Source organism: Lutjanus erythropterus, chromosome 5 (assembly GCF_056507025.1).
Source record: "Lutjanus erythropterus isolate fLutEry1 chromosome 5, fLutEry1.hap2, whole genome shotgun sequence".
NCBI classification, from domain to species: Eukaryota; Metazoa; Chordata; class Actinopteri; order Lutjaniformes; family Lutjanidae; genus Lutjanus; species Lutjanus erythropterus.
The window spans coordinates 29,858,798-29,875,564 of NC_139321.1; the positions used below are offsets into that span (position 1 = coordinate 29,858,798).

General features: G+C 38.3%; 1 protein-coding gene across 2 annotated transcripts in view; it reads right to left on the reverse strand.

The window, feature by feature from the left end:
- LOC146327125 (ATP-binding cassette sub-family C member 5) overlaps nt 1-16,559 on the reverse strand; it is a 47,801-nt gene extending 31,242 nt beyond the window's left edge. Inside the window, exons 1-4 of one of the 2 annotated variants that reach the window (XM_084719568.1) lie at nt 16,195-16,559; nt 11,248-11,433; nt 10,608-10,763; nt 2,397-2,544 (exon numbers count right to left, since the gene is read on the reverse strand). In XM_084719568.1, the coding sequence (XP_084575694.1) occupies nt 2,397-2,544; nt 10,608-10,763; nt 11,248-11,433; nt 16,195-16,196 (492 nt within the window). In that variant the 5' untranslated portion in view covers nt 16,197-16,559. Of the gene's footprint in view, nt 1-2,396; nt 2,545-10,607; nt 10,764-11,247; nt 11,437-16,194 lie in introns of both variants that reach the window. The other variant, XM_084719569.1, reaches the window with a different exon arrangement.
- Nucleotides 16,560-16,767: the final 208 nt, after the last annotated feature.

Sequence of the window (16,767 nt, forward strand, 5' to 3'; positions counted from 1 at the left end):
CAATCCGAGGAGAAAAAAAGGAGATGAATGGTAGAGGGTACAATTTATGTTTCTAATATGTTTTCTTATTTCTAGATTATATTTATAATATACTGTTCAACACTCATTTTCAGTTATAATAGGGTTGCATAATTAATCGCAATATGTGTGCGACATCTAAATCGCAAAACTGCAATTTTTTTGATAAAATGAACATAATGAAGTACTGTAGTGCTGCAGAGATGCTCTGGTCTACAAATCTTGTTCTCCAGATGTCATAAAATCTGCTTTCTTCTTTTCTTTCCTATTTGAAAATTGTTATGCACACATATATTGGGGATGCTTGAAGATTTAAAGCTACTGGAAGACAATCACAGATGGCACGGAAAAAATATAGAAATAAAGACTGACTTTTGCTTTCAGGTCTGGTAGCTGACGATCGCATTTAAAGTACACCCTTTGTTTTGAACGGCAAAACAAGCAGTGAAAGCATCTTGATGCACCTCAAACTGCTTTGACGCTCCCACTCTGTGTTTGAGGAGAGCTAAGTGGAATAAAAAAGGCATGGATGCAAGGACTGGGTGCTGGCAGAGCTGCAGTATCACCTGAAACCAGGTAAAGGATAGGTAAAGCCTATTCTCAGCAGAGAGGGAGAGGGAGAGAAAGTGTGTGAATATGGACAGATCTGTCACCACAACAGAAAATCTTTTTTTGATCATGAATCCTGATGTGACTGTACAGTTCGGTGGTTTATGCAAACTAGAGTAGTGATGGACAGACAATCATCTTCCCCATGAAACATCTGTCACTGCGCTTCATTACTGTAACCCACAATGAACTGTCCAGATGCTGTCACTCCCTCTTCATCTCCTCTGTAAATGTTTATAAGCTTCCTGACTGCTGCAGTCTACAACGTCCTCATCAATGACGTAAATTGTCAAAGTGAAACTGACATAAATTATCCTTGGTGCCTTAACGCAAAACCAGAATATTCTTTGTTGCATTTAGGCCTTTATACTTCAGTAAAATGTTACCACACCTTTTTGGATTTCTTAAAACATAAATCTTTAGAATATTGCTAGTCGTCAGCAAAAAACCCATTATGAAAAAATGCTTACATCAGGGTTCACCCACATTAGGGGACTGGATTAATGTGATGTATAACATTTTTGTAATGGAAAAATTAACATTTGCAAACAGACATATTTGATAAATTATGGAACGGATGGATTGAGTTTTTCTACTTGAGTAAAAGCAGAATTTGAAAATTGATGATCATTCCCACTAATTGTATTACATATCACAATCACAGTTCCAATCAAAACAATTACAATATCACTTTGCTACCGCATTGTGCAGGCCTAATTTATATGAAAGAATTATAAAATTCTACTAATTCAGATTCACAGAAATAGAGCAGACAACATAAAGGTATGAGGAATGTATATGGGATTCTAACAGTTACAAATGTAAGCACATTTAAAAAAAGGAAAGAAGAAATAAATGTATGTCTATACTAAATAAATAAATAAAAGAGAAAAGATAAAAATCTGAATCTAAGAGTAGTAACATAACTCAGATAAGGTAGTGTAGAAGCAGTAGTTGAGAGGGTATGATTTCAGATAGAGACAAGCAGGGCAGGGACCATATGAAAAAGAAAAAAATAAGATCAGAAGAAGATGAAACAGAATATTTTTAATCAATAGATCATAGAGATCATATGAGTTAAATAAGCATGAAAAACCGAAAAGAATGGTTACACAGACAGGCCATCAGTTCGATGACATGAGAAGACCATTTTGTGGTAAGTAAAATATGTAAACTAAGATTTGAAACTGATTAGTTAGAGAGATAATATATACAACAGGGCTTTGTTTAAGTGTACTAAATAAACCAGTCAGGAATGTGACACTCATGCGTCATTGTGTAAGAGCTAAATCCAGTTAATGCTCTTAGTTGCGGGTAGCAGCAAGTACGTAGTGTACACATAACATCACATCAAAACAAACAGATTAGACCTTGAGGAACAATGGGTCAACTCAGTAATATCAGAAACTGGGAATTCCTAACATAAATGGTCTTTAGTTTAAGGTGATCATTTAAAATTTCTGATAAGGAATGTTTTTGGAGGGAAATTTCAAGCCAAAAACGTGGCAGATAAGAAAGAAAAAGCATATTTGTGGACCAAAGCGTGACTGGGTACAAACCAGCTAATCTATGGTATTAATATGGGTTTCACTATCTAAGGCTTTGTAATCTCCCAGTATGGTTTCATCTCAATTTCCAGACCAGCGTGAAACGGGATAAAGCGATTTTCAGAAAATACACCCGGACTTGGGACTCTGAGACCATGCCGAAAGGCGTATTAGCTGAATCAGCAGAATATAAAGGCAGAGGAGGATTTGGATGGTACTCACAGGCCCAACGAAGCCTGCCACCATCGTGAGGAGGAGGGAGAAGATGGCTACCAGCATGCGGGTCTGGCAGAACCTCCAGAAGACTCTTGTCAGGGAAGCTCCCTCTCGCCCTCGTCTTTTCAGCTCGTCGTGCCACAAACTTTCAAGCCTGAAAACCATAAGCACAAATGTGGTTGTAACAATCTAATTTTCCCAGTATTTATCTCTCTTCTCCTGTTGTAGTTGAAGGGTAACCATCATTTTTTCCATTGAATGGATAGAGTTGATTATGTTGAAGAGAAGGGCGATGGTGAGTGTTCCTCTGGAGGCAGCATCTTAAAAATGTTTTTTGACCTGCAGCCATTATAATCTTGAGAAGGTATGTGTCACTCTTACTTAGCCCTTTAGGAATATTTCCAAGGTACAGAAGGGTAAAAGAGGTGTGAGATTTTAGGTCCAGAATTCTTGAGACTAAATGCCCCATTCCTTTCCAAAAAACTTTAACTTACGGGCAGCAACAAAAAAGTGTGTATTATCCAAAAAATGGCTTCTTTAACAGAAGCAGAACCAGCTTCCCAGTGATTTCCAGAAAAGAGAGAGTATGGAGATGTAATTTACAGAAATGCTACTCCTCCCACTCTCCTCACAACTCTGGGATACTGTCATTCTGCTCTCCGAATTATTACTAGTGATGGCAATGGCACGCACCATTGTATACTACACAATAAGGTTGGGTGGCAAAACAAATATTGGTATCTGTAAAGACTTTGTTGAAAGTGTCCGCCATACACCTCAGCTTTGTTTGATTGCAACTCTGAACTCTGTCAAATTTGCTTAAATGACTGGCTTATACTTTGTTTTTTATTTTTTATTTTTTTTTTCCCCTGACCTGCAGCACTGTTTATCCATCTAGATTCTTTTGGTGTGAGTTGTGGGGTTTCAGAATATCAGCCGTCTGCCTTCTCTCCAATGTTATGGGAATAAATGCCACTCAGATTGTGGTTCTTAAAACAAAAACAAAAGCAAAAATTCAAAAGCAGTGTCTTTCGAAAAATTGTCCCAGGTTCACAAGATAATCCACAGACCTTGATGTGAGCAGTTTCATGTGACAACAATTGTCTTTCCGGTAGAAAGAAAGAAAATAGTTCCTTTAGATTCTACTGCAGAAAGAAAGTAGCTCCTACATGCTCACTATAAGGCCAGCGGATTATCTTGAGTAACTGGGTCATGATTTTTAGAAAGAGACACTAGTTTTTTTTTTTTATGTATTTTTGGTGCTCTCAGCTCCACAAACTGACTGCCATCTAGCTCCATTATACTGCAGAGAAGGCAGACATCTCAATTGCTTCTGCAACCCGTACCAAAACAATCCAGATGGATAAAGAACACTACAAGTGAGGGAAAATGTACTTTTGATTGATTGATTGATTTTTTAGGGTGAACTGTCCCTTTAAGGTAGCCCGAGCACACTCTGAATTTGGAAAGTCGGCCTTTTCTTCACAACAGTTGCTCTGTCTGAATGAAACCATGGGGGTTATAAACAGCTGAAAATCACAAAAGAATGAATCAAGGCATTGAGACTGATAATAATGTAAAGGCGACCTACAGTATGCAATCCTGCATAATGCATCACATAATTAGACTGAGAGAGGTACTAGCAAACATGTTAAAGATGTGCTAATGCACTTTTATTGCTGTATAATGCCCCTTGAATAGGGTAAAATATCCTGTTTGCCAAATGCATCATTGCTAATGACTCTATAAAGCAGCAGCAGAGCAGCTGCAGAAAGTAATTTACGCCCTAATGACTTTATTAAAAACGTATCAGAGATAGACAGAACATTAAACCAACTAGACTCTCACTGACTGATAATTACAATTTGATGTCAAATGGCGTTGAATCTAAGAAATTACAATTAATTGTAGCCCAATGAATGCATGGAGCACAGCTTGAATCAGTGGAAATCAGACTTCCATGTGAGTTATATATTATTTGCAGCTAAATTCACTCAACAGATCAAGTATTTTTCATATTAACATGTACCTACATAAAGGTAAACACTATAGGGATAGTTTAGATTATTTAAAGTGGGGTTGTATGACGTTCTTACAGAAGGTCAGTGTATTACCTACAGTAGACGCTATTCAGCATGTGTCCACTTCCTTGACCTGATAGTTTGTTTGTGATATTCTGTGACTTTGGTGTTTTGAAAGGACAGCTCAGATTCAATTAAGTCACACAATAACACACAAATCAAGGCAGCAGTAGACCAGCAACTCCCATGTTCTGCAAAGTAAAAAGAGTGATTTTGCCCCTGAAATCTGGCTGGTGAGGGGAGAGCAATTTTTGTTTTATATAAAGGTTGTTTCCCATCATAAAAGTCTGTCTGACAGCAAAGTAAAGTGGTGAAAATATTCTAAAATTGATTAAATAAAGATTTATTCAGATGGGCCTCTATTTTTTTTGGTGGCTAAAATCTGTTTTTTCTACTGACCCTGTCCATTGCAGTACATTGCTTAGCTTCCTACTTTAGGTAATACACTGACTATGAATAAGTACTTCATATTACCCCACTCAAAAACATCTTAATTATGCCTTTCACATGTTCTTACATAATGTTAAATATTAATATACTGTGCATTAAAAGAATGTGTACCTATAGTTTTCATCATCATAATTGACATGACTTCCAAGATATAAAAAGTGTGTGTGAGTGAGTGTGAGTGTGTGCTTGGTCACACACAAATAGAAATGTGAGCACCAGGGCAACCGTGTGGGATCCAAAAGAGGAATGATTTGCTTTTAAACATGGCTGAAATGTTCCTAACAGCCATCGTCTCAGTTTGCCAGATGGCAAACGAAGCTGATGTTTCAAGAGAGAGTGTTGGCCAGGACACTGCATTCAAGGTTCGCACCTCACTGAGCACCAACAAGTGTCAACTCTCCCAGGGTGCCCCCCCCCACCCCCCCCACCCCCAACCCACTCTGCCGTCATCTCTGCTTTGCATCGGGGGTTGCGTAACTGTTCTTGCTATGTAAACACAAAATAAAGACCTCCCGTCTCCAGGGACTCTGCAGCGCTCAAACACACCATCGCCCAGCCGTGCCAATGTGATAGCTTTGTGCTCCTTTGCTGCTTCCCTTCTAGGTGCTCTTTAACACACAAAGCAGCAGCACTGAACCTCCAGGCCCTGAGCCAGAGCCTTAAAACAGAACAAGTCATTCACAACCCACACAGTTGTCACCAGATACAAGAGTGAACTTCCTCAAATAGTCTTCCTTCTCTGTATTGCCAAGTCATGGCGCCATGACTCGATGACAGCACGTGAGTAATGTGTGGAAAAAGCACTGGTTTTCTTTTCAGCAAACTAAATGCACTCTAATAACCCTACTGTAAGTCCTTATTGTTCATTCATAGAAACAGTGCACACGTACAAGGCACTTCTAAAGCTGTACTTGGCAGACATGACTTCTATCTGACTCCAGTTAATGACAGCTAATGAATGTGGCAGGGTGACACAGCGCATTGCAGGTAGAGAGAGGAGTTAATGACATAACCATCTAAGTCAGGCACTAACTCTCACTGTAATCTCTAATCCCTGCTATTCTTAGCAGTCTCCCATCCCAGCACACTGTTCCTGTGTTGGCAAAGACCGACTGGATGTTCATCAATGAACTCTCAATGCGCAGACTGACCTCAGGCAACACGAACATAAAGGCACCAAAAAGAATTCAATTTTAAACACAATTAATTCATGGTTTAGCTTTAAACTATGTTGCACCAAACTTTAAAATCACTTCAGAATTCAGAAAGATTCCATTTAAATCTCTCTTTGAACCTCAGTTTAGTTTTTACTCTAAATATAAAATAAATTTAATTCTGTTGCACCAAAAGTTTAAACTCTTTAAAAAGTGATCCAACTTACACTTCAAACTTACACTTAAATAGGTTTAACTTTTAAAACGGCTGCCTTGGATTGGACAAAATAATCAAGCTCTTTGAAGAAAGTTAAGGGATAAACTGAACCCAATTGAGTCCCTTCTTTATTTATCTTTGCCAACAAATTTTTCTCAGAGAAGTAAAACTTAGAGCTTCTTTGCCAAGCAATAATGCATAGGCTAAATAGGCTAACTAACCATTGACCACCATTGAACTTTTTAGCTAGCTAGCAGTGCAACATAAAAAAATAGCAACAAACAATATAACATCTAGTTTTCTTTTTTAGCTCTTCTTTTAGCTTTACCTTTTTGTTAACTTTTTAGTAAGCTGGCACACAATATAACTAAAAAAAACTTTTTATCTATTCAGTAAACAGTGTAACATTTTGAGTTTGAGCTACTTAGCAAACAACTTCTTTTTTTACTTTTAAGCTAGCTAGCAAAGAATGCCACATTTTAGAGAGAGATACTTTTTTGTACTTCATAGGTCCCGACAACACTCAAATTTATTTTTATTTATGTAATTATTTTAATTTGGTTATGCAGGCATCTTCATTTTGATTAAACTTGACTGGGTAGCACACAACAGTCAATAGCTCTCTACTTTCCCAGTATTGTTTTTTTCACTGTATCTCATTTTCCCCTGTTGGGTGCAGGGTTGCAAAGATGGTGACAGACTGACCTGCGCTGAAAAGACTTTCATACTTCCTTCACTGTAATTTATAAAAAAAAAAAAAAAAAGTGTTTGTCCTGTAGTGGTTTGACTTTTGAAAATTATATCCAAAGAAATATGTCAATATGTGGGCCAGTGGGACAAGAGATAAAAATGCTGTGTAGTCCCACATGAAGTGGAACACCCGGTCACCCTAAACCCAATCATAAAGTCCTGTACAGTTGTTTACATTACATGAATTACTGAGAATCCAACTTTGAACTTGCACCTGTTTCCTTCTTGCTGTCTGCAGCATATATTTGATAAGGTTTATAGCCACATGCATCCTGCTCACATGTAGGGCAGTGAAAGCAAAGAAGCTTTCTCAATATTTGTTCAAAAAGGAAAAACAAGCTCAGTGACCCTACAGCGTGAGAGTGAAGCAGCGTGATGTAGATCAGTTCACCTGATCATGTCCTGATACAGCAAGTTCCAACCGGGTACATCACCTTAATGATCATTGTTTGCTTCATAACATGTGTCTACATGACAAATCATCACGTTTAAATCTGCAGGATTATAGCAAAACTCTGACTGATTTAGAACTTGATGAAAAATTACTTTCATTACTTTCACTTTCACATTACTTACTCTAATGCAAATTGTTACCTAAAGCAGGTCTTGTAGTGTTAGCTAAACTTGAGATCCAGACTTGTAAACCTAACACCCTGTGTCAAGAGTTATCAAGTTAGCACAAGCTAACTGACACACATCAGACCATCTCTACTCTATATTTGTCTGGCTCTCAGTACTTTTTGTCCCAGCCTGTCTGGTGCTCCAAGCCTCAGGCCTAAAGGTCATAAATCTTTAAAAACATGTCACAAACATATACTGAGTAATTTCCTAAAACAGTGTGCACCTTTTGTTTTTTTTTAGCAAACACTCTATTTTCAGTTGACATGTTGCTGTGCTACTCTGTAGATGAGATCTGAACATGGCTTTTGACACACAGACAAAACTTGTTAGTTGAATCAAGTCATTGTTGGTTTTGGGCATTGTTGACAACACAAAATATATCACCAGTGTATCACCAGACATGTCCCTTTAAGAGGAACTAACAACCCGCTAAATTATTATTTTTTCACTGCACACATAATCACATGGAATCTTGCTGGCTCATGATGATATTGCAGGTCAGGTGTGTGATTGGATTTGAAAGTTTAGTTCAGCAATTTTTTTTTGTTGTTCCATTACCGTAACACAAACAGTCAAGTCTTTGAGGTCATGTTATATATGTTTTTTTAATGTATTATGTATGCTGCTGCACCTTTCACCATTTGTTTCCCAAAAAGAGACAAGTAGCACAATAAACAAAGTTAAAGATGAATTTGACTGATAGCATTACTTTATTTTCAAATTTTCTGTAGATTAGTGTTGGGTGATGTCTATTAAAATGGTAAATGACTATGCGCACAGTGAAAGGTTGCGATGGCCGATGTATCAGTGTTGGGTTGGTTTAAAAGGGTCTTCGTCTCCACAAAGCCCTACTTGTGTCAGCCCTAGTTTGCATGTAAATCATGGCTGCCTTGTATATCTTGCATCCGTTTGAAGCATTGGTTGTGCGCGTTTCAGAAATTAATTCCACGCATATGTGATTAAAAAAGCAAATATATCTCTAGCCTTGTTCCCATACAGGGTCAGTAAAACAGAGACATGGACCAACCAATAACAGTGCTGGATTCAGAGCTTAAAAAATATTTACAACAGTAACATTAACGGCGATAATCAGCGTGGCTACAGGTATGCACCGACACTCCCATACAGAAACACCTGAGAGTCTTTCATAGTAGATCCACAAGCCGAGTTACAACACAGGTACACACACAGTGACTCATTCAAAGGGTCATAAATGTGCTTCTAGTGACTTTCAAAGCTCCACCAGACTATCAGTCTTTCCAGCAGAGATACAGAGTCTGACAGAAGCTTTTCATGGCTTGTTAGCTCTGACTACATGCTACTACACTGTCCAAGCTACACTGAGACGTGGCCAGTTTGTCACCTGCATCCCCATGATCTTCTGCATCGCACACTGCATAGCCACAAGGTCACGTCTCCTACAGTGGGTGCTGCCACAGGCTTTTGCTTCATTTTTTAAGGGACTGTTTGGATTATTTGAAGTGGGGTTGTAGCTACAGTAGACTGTGGTCAGCATGCCCCCAGTCTGGAGAGGAAGCAGGAGTATTGGTGTACAAAGTTAAGCAATATACTGCTGTGGACAGGGTCAGCAGCAAAACTTATATCAGTCACTTAAAAAAGGCCCAAGTAACCTAGACCTATCTAACCTACTAAATTGGCCAATTATCTGTATTATTACACCTGAGTGAAAAGACACTACAGCTACGGGAAAGTGCATGACAGTACTCAAAAATATTTGTAAGTGTAGTAGGGGGATTCTATTCCATTTCTCTATCAGCTAAGAGGTCCATGGCCTGAAAAATGTTGAAGAACCCAGATTTAGAATATTTCCATCGCTTGACCTTGGCGTCAGACAGCCTGTCAATGGGAAACCATGATTATATAAGCCAAATATTGTCTTCTCCACCACACTCCTTTGGCAAAATCGGTCATTCTACCTCGCAGAACACAGGAGTTACTGGTCTAATGCTGATCTATGAGTTAGTTAGTGTTATTACATAGCTTTGTTAAATACTTGATTCTGATTGATCAATGATTCCATTCGAAGGTCTGTTATTTCTTTATAACAGACCATTGCTATGAAGAACATGCCATTGCTGTGGACAAAGTTCCGATCACAGACTCTGCAGGAGCAACAAAATCATGTTTAAATCAAGAAAATCCTTTTTTCAAATCAATATTTTGTGTTAATTTATTGATTTATTTTGGTAAGTAATAAGCAGGAAAATATACAGTGAGCAAGTCATTATTGTGAAATAAACCCCAACAAGTCTTGAATCACCCTGAAGGGGTTTACTTCACAATAATGACTTGCTCATTGTACATTATCCTTTACTTATTGTGTGACTTTGGTGTTTTAAATGGAATAACATGAACAAACCAGCAACTTCTGTGTTCCTGAAGGTAAAATTACTGCTTTTTCTAATGGAGTCTGGTCGACTTACATAAAAGCAGTTTCCAGTCTGAAAAGACTGTCTGAGGGCAAGGTAAAGTGCTGAAAATATTCTACACATAGTGCACACATAAACTAATATTGTTTTTTTAATGGTTCTTTTTTAAGTGGCTAAAATACATTTTGCTGCTGAACATGTCCTCAGCCATATATTGCCTATCTTCCATGCTGATACTCACGATGGATAAATACCTCAAACAACCCCAATTAAAATAATACAAAGTATCTTTTTTTAAATATGCACGGAGAGGGAGTTCTGGCAGAACATGAGAGCGTGGTTACCCTTTAAAGGGGATAAGGTGACAGATTATTGAAAAGTCACAAATTGCCCCTATGTGGTATAATTTCACCTTTGCAAAACCCCTATTCATGTCACATCTCACCCCAACTGCAGATTTCTAGGAATACTGTGTTTCATCATCAAATAGAGTTTTCTGAACACCACTGGTCACTTTCATCAGGCAAACCTCAGCGGTGCCACAGTTACCTCACCTCTGGCAGTTGATTTCAGAGGCTTCATGGCAAGACAGTCCCCACACGTCATCTATAGACAAGCTGGACACCCTGTAGGCCTTCAGTGCCAGCGGGGAGAGCCAGTGCAGAGTCATAAATGAGAAGAGGCCGGCATTATCGACTGGGTGCTGGTGCCTGGAATAGAGAAGAAGACGTGAAAATGAGTGAGATGTCTAAAAGTGCAGGCATACACAGGGGTGCTATGTTGGGCGAGCAGGCCCTCATAGAAGCGGCGCCTTTGCTTGCCAGAGTCAACGAAAGGTGAATCATGCCCGCAGTGTTTGAACAGTAATTTGCACGCTCTTCACAGAAATCTGAGAGAGCAGCGAAAAAAAAAAAAAAGTTCAGGGGCAGTTTATCAGTCGGCATATGTTCAAACACAGTGCTGTCTGTCGCTGGGGGATAAGTTCCCACCCCTTATCATGGCCTCCTGCTACTGCCTCAGCACATCAGGCAGTAAACACAACAAATGTGAAAGTTTGTGTCTATGTGTGTCTTTAAATGGGTCTGTCGATCTGTCAGCGTGCCAGCTGAACACCGCCTGTGCGTCTTTATGTCCGCCTTTATCTGGCTCACTGTCAGGTAGTCGCCACATGAGCTTAAATACAATTTTGTTTACTTGTGAGTTATCCTGAAGGGCTTTAAAAGCTGCAGGCTCTGCCGGTAGCGGCCTCGTCTCTTCGGTCCCTTCTCCACTGATACTTCTGCTTCCTCCTCCTCCAGCTCTGGCAGCGGCTGTGGGGAGGACAGCGGCAAGCCCTCCACCCGCCCAGCTGCTTCCAGGGCATCAGGAAACATGGCTGACCTTCTGGGGGCAAAAATAGCAAAAGTACATTAATCACACATGTGACAACAGATAGATATTAACCCACTGGTACCTGGAGATAAAAAAAACTTAAATTCAACTTCTGATCTTTTTTTTTTTTTTGAAATAATGAAAAACAAGCTTCTTATTAGCCTCTGGACGAGCTCTGAGATCTGATTATGTTTGATTAATAGTCATGGGAAACAAGAGCTACAACTAATAATTATTTTCATTATTGATTAATCTTTTGGCTGTATAGAGTACAACTGCACATATTTTATATTTGAGGAACATTTACTGGGACCAGGTAATTTGAAATAGGGTCGAGACAATCATAAACATTTTAGTTGACAATTAACGGTCATACAAATAACTGCAGTTAACCAATTAATGGATTGGTTGTACAGCAAATATTTTGATTTGTTCCAGTAAGTGTCCCAGTAACAGTGACAGTGAGCCAGCATGCACAATATAAGGAGCTCTCCTGAGTGGAATGTAGCAGTCATTAATGCACCTGTGAGTTTTCCAGTATGACATGTCAAAATGTCTGCTGTGCAACCAGTCCATTGTCTTTTTCTGTTCATTTAATGCCACACAGGTAGGCATCACCTTACTTTGGAAAGCTAGAAATATGGTCTCATATGAGCTGAAACAAAAGAACCTAGTCAATAACCGAAAAGTCTAGAACGCCAAGCTCCTTTTTTTCCCATGTTTTTTCCTTAAAAGGGCAAAATGTTTGCACGCCTGTAAATCGACAGCTGTGAGAGAGGGTACTTTATTTCCCTCAACCCAGATGAAGGAAATGCACCTAAACTGCATTCTCTTTGTAGTGACATTTCTAATGTTAGCCAGGTATCCATTTACATGTAGCACAGATTTTAAGTACAGCTGCAAAGATAAATCAATTATTAATCAATTATTTAATTAATCGCCAAGTATTGTGACAATCGATTCAAGTAATATTTTAAGAAAAAAAGTCAAATTTCTCCAATTTCAGCTTCCAAAATGTGAATATTTTTGTTTCTTTACTCTTCTATGACAGTAAACTGAATGTCTTTAGGTTGTGAGTAAAACATGACATTTGAGGACATCATCTTGGTCTTTGGGAAACACTGATACACATTTTTCACCATTTTCTGACATTTTAAAACAAACAACTATAAATCGATCAATTGAGAAAATAATTAAACCAATTAATCAACTATGAAAGTAATCATTAGTTGCAGCCCTAATTTTAACCAAATTTATAGAAATTAAGCAAAATAAAATGCAAATACTATTATAATAGTATATAGTAACATTAGATGTTGAGCTCATCAAGATAAATAGTTTGGGGGCTAATTCTCCAGTCAAGTTCCACTGCAGAAGAAGAGGGTGCAATGACAGAACAAACTGGTAACGTGATGGAAATACGTTTCATGTCATGGCTTAAATGCACCATATGTAAGTTCTGCCACTTGGGGTCTTTCTCTTGCAGAAATGTTACATATTATAGCTGTAAAATTCCCTTGATTGTGGTATTGTGCAAAATGATCAGCTCAATATCAGGCAATCATGTAAAAATTTCCTGGCCTACTTGAAAAGTGATTTAAATGATGGTTCTATTGACAGAATCTATTGTCAGTTGTCTAATCGATCAATTGTTGATGCACTCTTGAAAAACTTTAACCTTTACCTTTATCTCCACACAGTTGCAACTGTCAGTGGAATGGTGCGATATACAGTTGAGTACAGTTTGTTTTTTTTCAACATTTTTTAATTCCTGAGGAAAAACACTTCCAAGCTGACATTTTAGCTAAATTCCTAGTGGGAGAGGGGAGAATAAAACACAGCAGGCTGCCTGTATCGCCTTCTTTTAACCCAGAAACTATTAGAGAAGAGCTGTGTTTTGCTGAATCACCCTCTGAGATGCAGATAGACTTCAGAAATCACCTTGTTCAGAGGTCATGGCCCCTCTCTGGCATACAACTAAAGTGCTTATCTATTTAAAGACGACCTGCCAGCAGGCCCCGGGAGCTGTAGAGCAGACATCTGAGCTGCCAGTATGTCCGTACACTGTCACTGATCCCTTCTATGGCAAAGCTCCGTGACAAGGTCGGCCAGACTCTGTGTGGGGTGGAGATTGACTGTCCAGAGAGTGTGGTCAATAATGAGATTGAATATAGATGACACAGCGAGAGGCACAAATGGAGTCACAGAACAGAAACTGATACAATGAGTTCTGCTGAGAAATGCACAGCAACACAGAGTCACTGTAAAAGTATGATGGGAACCAAACACAGGGGTTGAAAGAGCATGAAAAGAGGTTTTGTGCTTCCTCTGCAGCCCTCAGTGCCTATATCATGTGAAGTTTGTCATATGGCTGTGAACTCAGAGGTTTCTTTACACTCAAGATCCTTATATATCCCTGCATTCCATGAAGTGCCAACATAAAATGAACCAAATTTAAAACTGACACCTGGGTTCAGGGTTAGTTACTTAACCAGTTGGGCAGGTTTGGACTTATTAAATCAAATGCCAGAAACGAACAGCAGGTTTGACTGTTGTGCAAAGCAAAGCTAAAATTTAGGGCAGAGAAAGTCAACAAGTACAGCCACAGTGCACAAAGACTCATATCAGCAGAGGTAAACTTAAGTAAATGTCACGGATACATGTGCTTTGTTTACATTATACCTACATTTTTTTTCAAACCTTGTCACACGCAGTGTTTTGAAAAAAAACACAGATAAGAGAAAATCAATAATGCCTCTGAAAAAAGGCCACTGAAAATAGGTCTGCACAGTTAATTGAAATATTATCAAAGTCACAATATGGCCAATATCCAAATTGCAGAAGCTGCAGTTTTTTTGACAAAGGGAAACTGTGGAAAAACAGCATTAAATTGAAGTACTCATGTAGGGAAGCAACTATCACTTTCATTATCACTTAATTTGTACATTATTTTCTTGATAAATCAATTAGTTGTTTGGTCCATAAGACGATGAGAAAATGTTTTCCCATAGTCCAATATGATATGTCTTGATTTGCCCACAAACAGTTCAGTTTACCGTCATGAAGGACTAAAGAAACAAGAAAATACTCACATTTGAGAAGTGGAAATCAAATAATTGGACATTTTTTTCTTAAAAGAAAAAAAAAAATACTGTAAACGATTAATCGATGGCCAAAATAGTTGGCACTTAATCATTGCGGTTCCAGACTACAATTCTGCAGAGATGCCCTGGCCTACAAATCTTTTTTCACAGATGTAGAAAACATGTTTGTTTGGTACAGACCCCAACAAATGTCATATCAGCATGATTTTACTTTTTAGTGTAAGTAAAAATTAAAACTGCAATGCAAAAATGATCATTTCCACAAATCATCAACCATATCACAATTGAAATATCTGCCAAAGTTATTACAATATGTTTTTGCAGCCTTATTTTAAAAGATCATGGAATATAAAACATTTACTAATTGTTAATAATAGTTTAAAAAGAACTAATAGTTTTTCTGTCTTTTAGATTGATTTATAACTCAAGGGGCAAGGTAATCATTTTTTAAGTGTACACAAACACAACTTTTTGCCGACAGTCAAACTATTTTAGTTTTAAATGTTGTATAAGTGCCTGGTTAGTTTACTTAATCAATGTAACTACCAATTTGTCTCGTCGCCACAACACTAATTTTACAGCACTACAATTGCTATCGTCAGTAATTGTGTAAAAAGTAAAAAAAAGTGACAAAACAGCATTATAATAAAGTACTATAGTGCTGCAAAGATGCTTTGGCTTGTAGTTAGTTGTTGTTTGGTACAGACTCCAGCAAATGTCACAACATCATGATTTTAATGTTTTGTTTTGGGTTTTTTTTTTGTGAAAATTAAAATTGTGATACAAAAAGATCATTCCTACTAACTGTAAATTATATTGCAGTTGTAATATCTGCCAAAGTAATGACAACATCATTTTTTTCTGCAGCTGTATTTGGTAAGATAATTGAATATATGACATCTTCTGATTGTTTTTCTATCTTTTAGATTGTCTTGTAAGTCAAGGCAATACATGGTCATCACTTTTAAGTGACCAATACATTGTTTTGCAACTAATTTAACTAGAAATATTGCCTAATTGTCTGGTCAGTTTACTAAATCAATGTATCTTTCAATCTGTCTCATCACCATGACAATGATTTCACACTACTGCAATTACTATCATTAACAGTATAAACTGTGTAAGGGAAAAATGTGCGCCAAAATAGCATTATAATGAAGTAGTAGTGCTGCAAAGATGCTCTAACAAATCTCACATCATGATTTTTTTTTTTTTGTGAAAATGAAACCTGTCATGCAAATATGATCACTCTCACTAACTGTGAATTATGGCACAGTTGTAAAATCAGCCAAAACAATCACAATATGATTTTTTAAACCAAATTGTGCAGTCCTACTTGTCATATAGGTATTTAAAAATACATATAGAAGACCAGGTTTGAAAAGATCACTGAACATAAGATATTTACAATATTCTTTCTGTCTTCAGGGTTGTTTTATAAATCAGTGAGCTATGTGGTGATCACTTTTAACTGACATGTACAACTTTTTGCCCATTTTCAAACAATTTTAGACAGAAATGTTGCCGAATTGTATGACTGGTTTACTTGATCAGTATAACTTTAAAGTTGTCTCATCACCATGACACTGATTCTACACTACTACAGTTGCTATCATCAACTGCTGTGTTGCAGAGCTGTATTAGTTTTCATTCACAACACACTTACATTCAGTCGGCCTTGCTCGGGTCACCTTAGTCTCAGATCTTGTGTTTATGAGCAGGAAATGCAGTTGAAGATGCAGTTCACCATGTTATCTCTTTTTTTAAGTTTAGTCATTAAACTTCTCTCCCACGCCCACACAGACACATCTTCTCCGGCGGCGGACCGGGGCTCAGATGAAAACATGGGCAGGGAACACGGTCAATTTGACGGCTCACGTGTAAACAGTGCGTGCTGCGTTGTCCCAGCAGCGTCTGCGGCTCCGGTTCTCGTCACACACACGGAGCCCAGCAGGGAGAGGAATTCCCGATATGACTGTGATGTAAGAGCGGCCTCGCCAACCGGCGACTGTGCTGAACGGTCACCGTGGAAACGGGAACTAAAACGAGGAAGTACACGCTCTGCACAGGGGCGGGGCCATGGCAGGCTTACGTCACGTTGCTGGCCACTCGCGCTGGAAACTTTCCTTGAGATGCACTTCAATGAGGAGAATGAAAACATTAAGTGGAGGACAGCTTTTACCCTATAAGGACTGTGTTTCAAGCAAAGCTAATAAAGCAGGCGAGGCTTGTTACATTT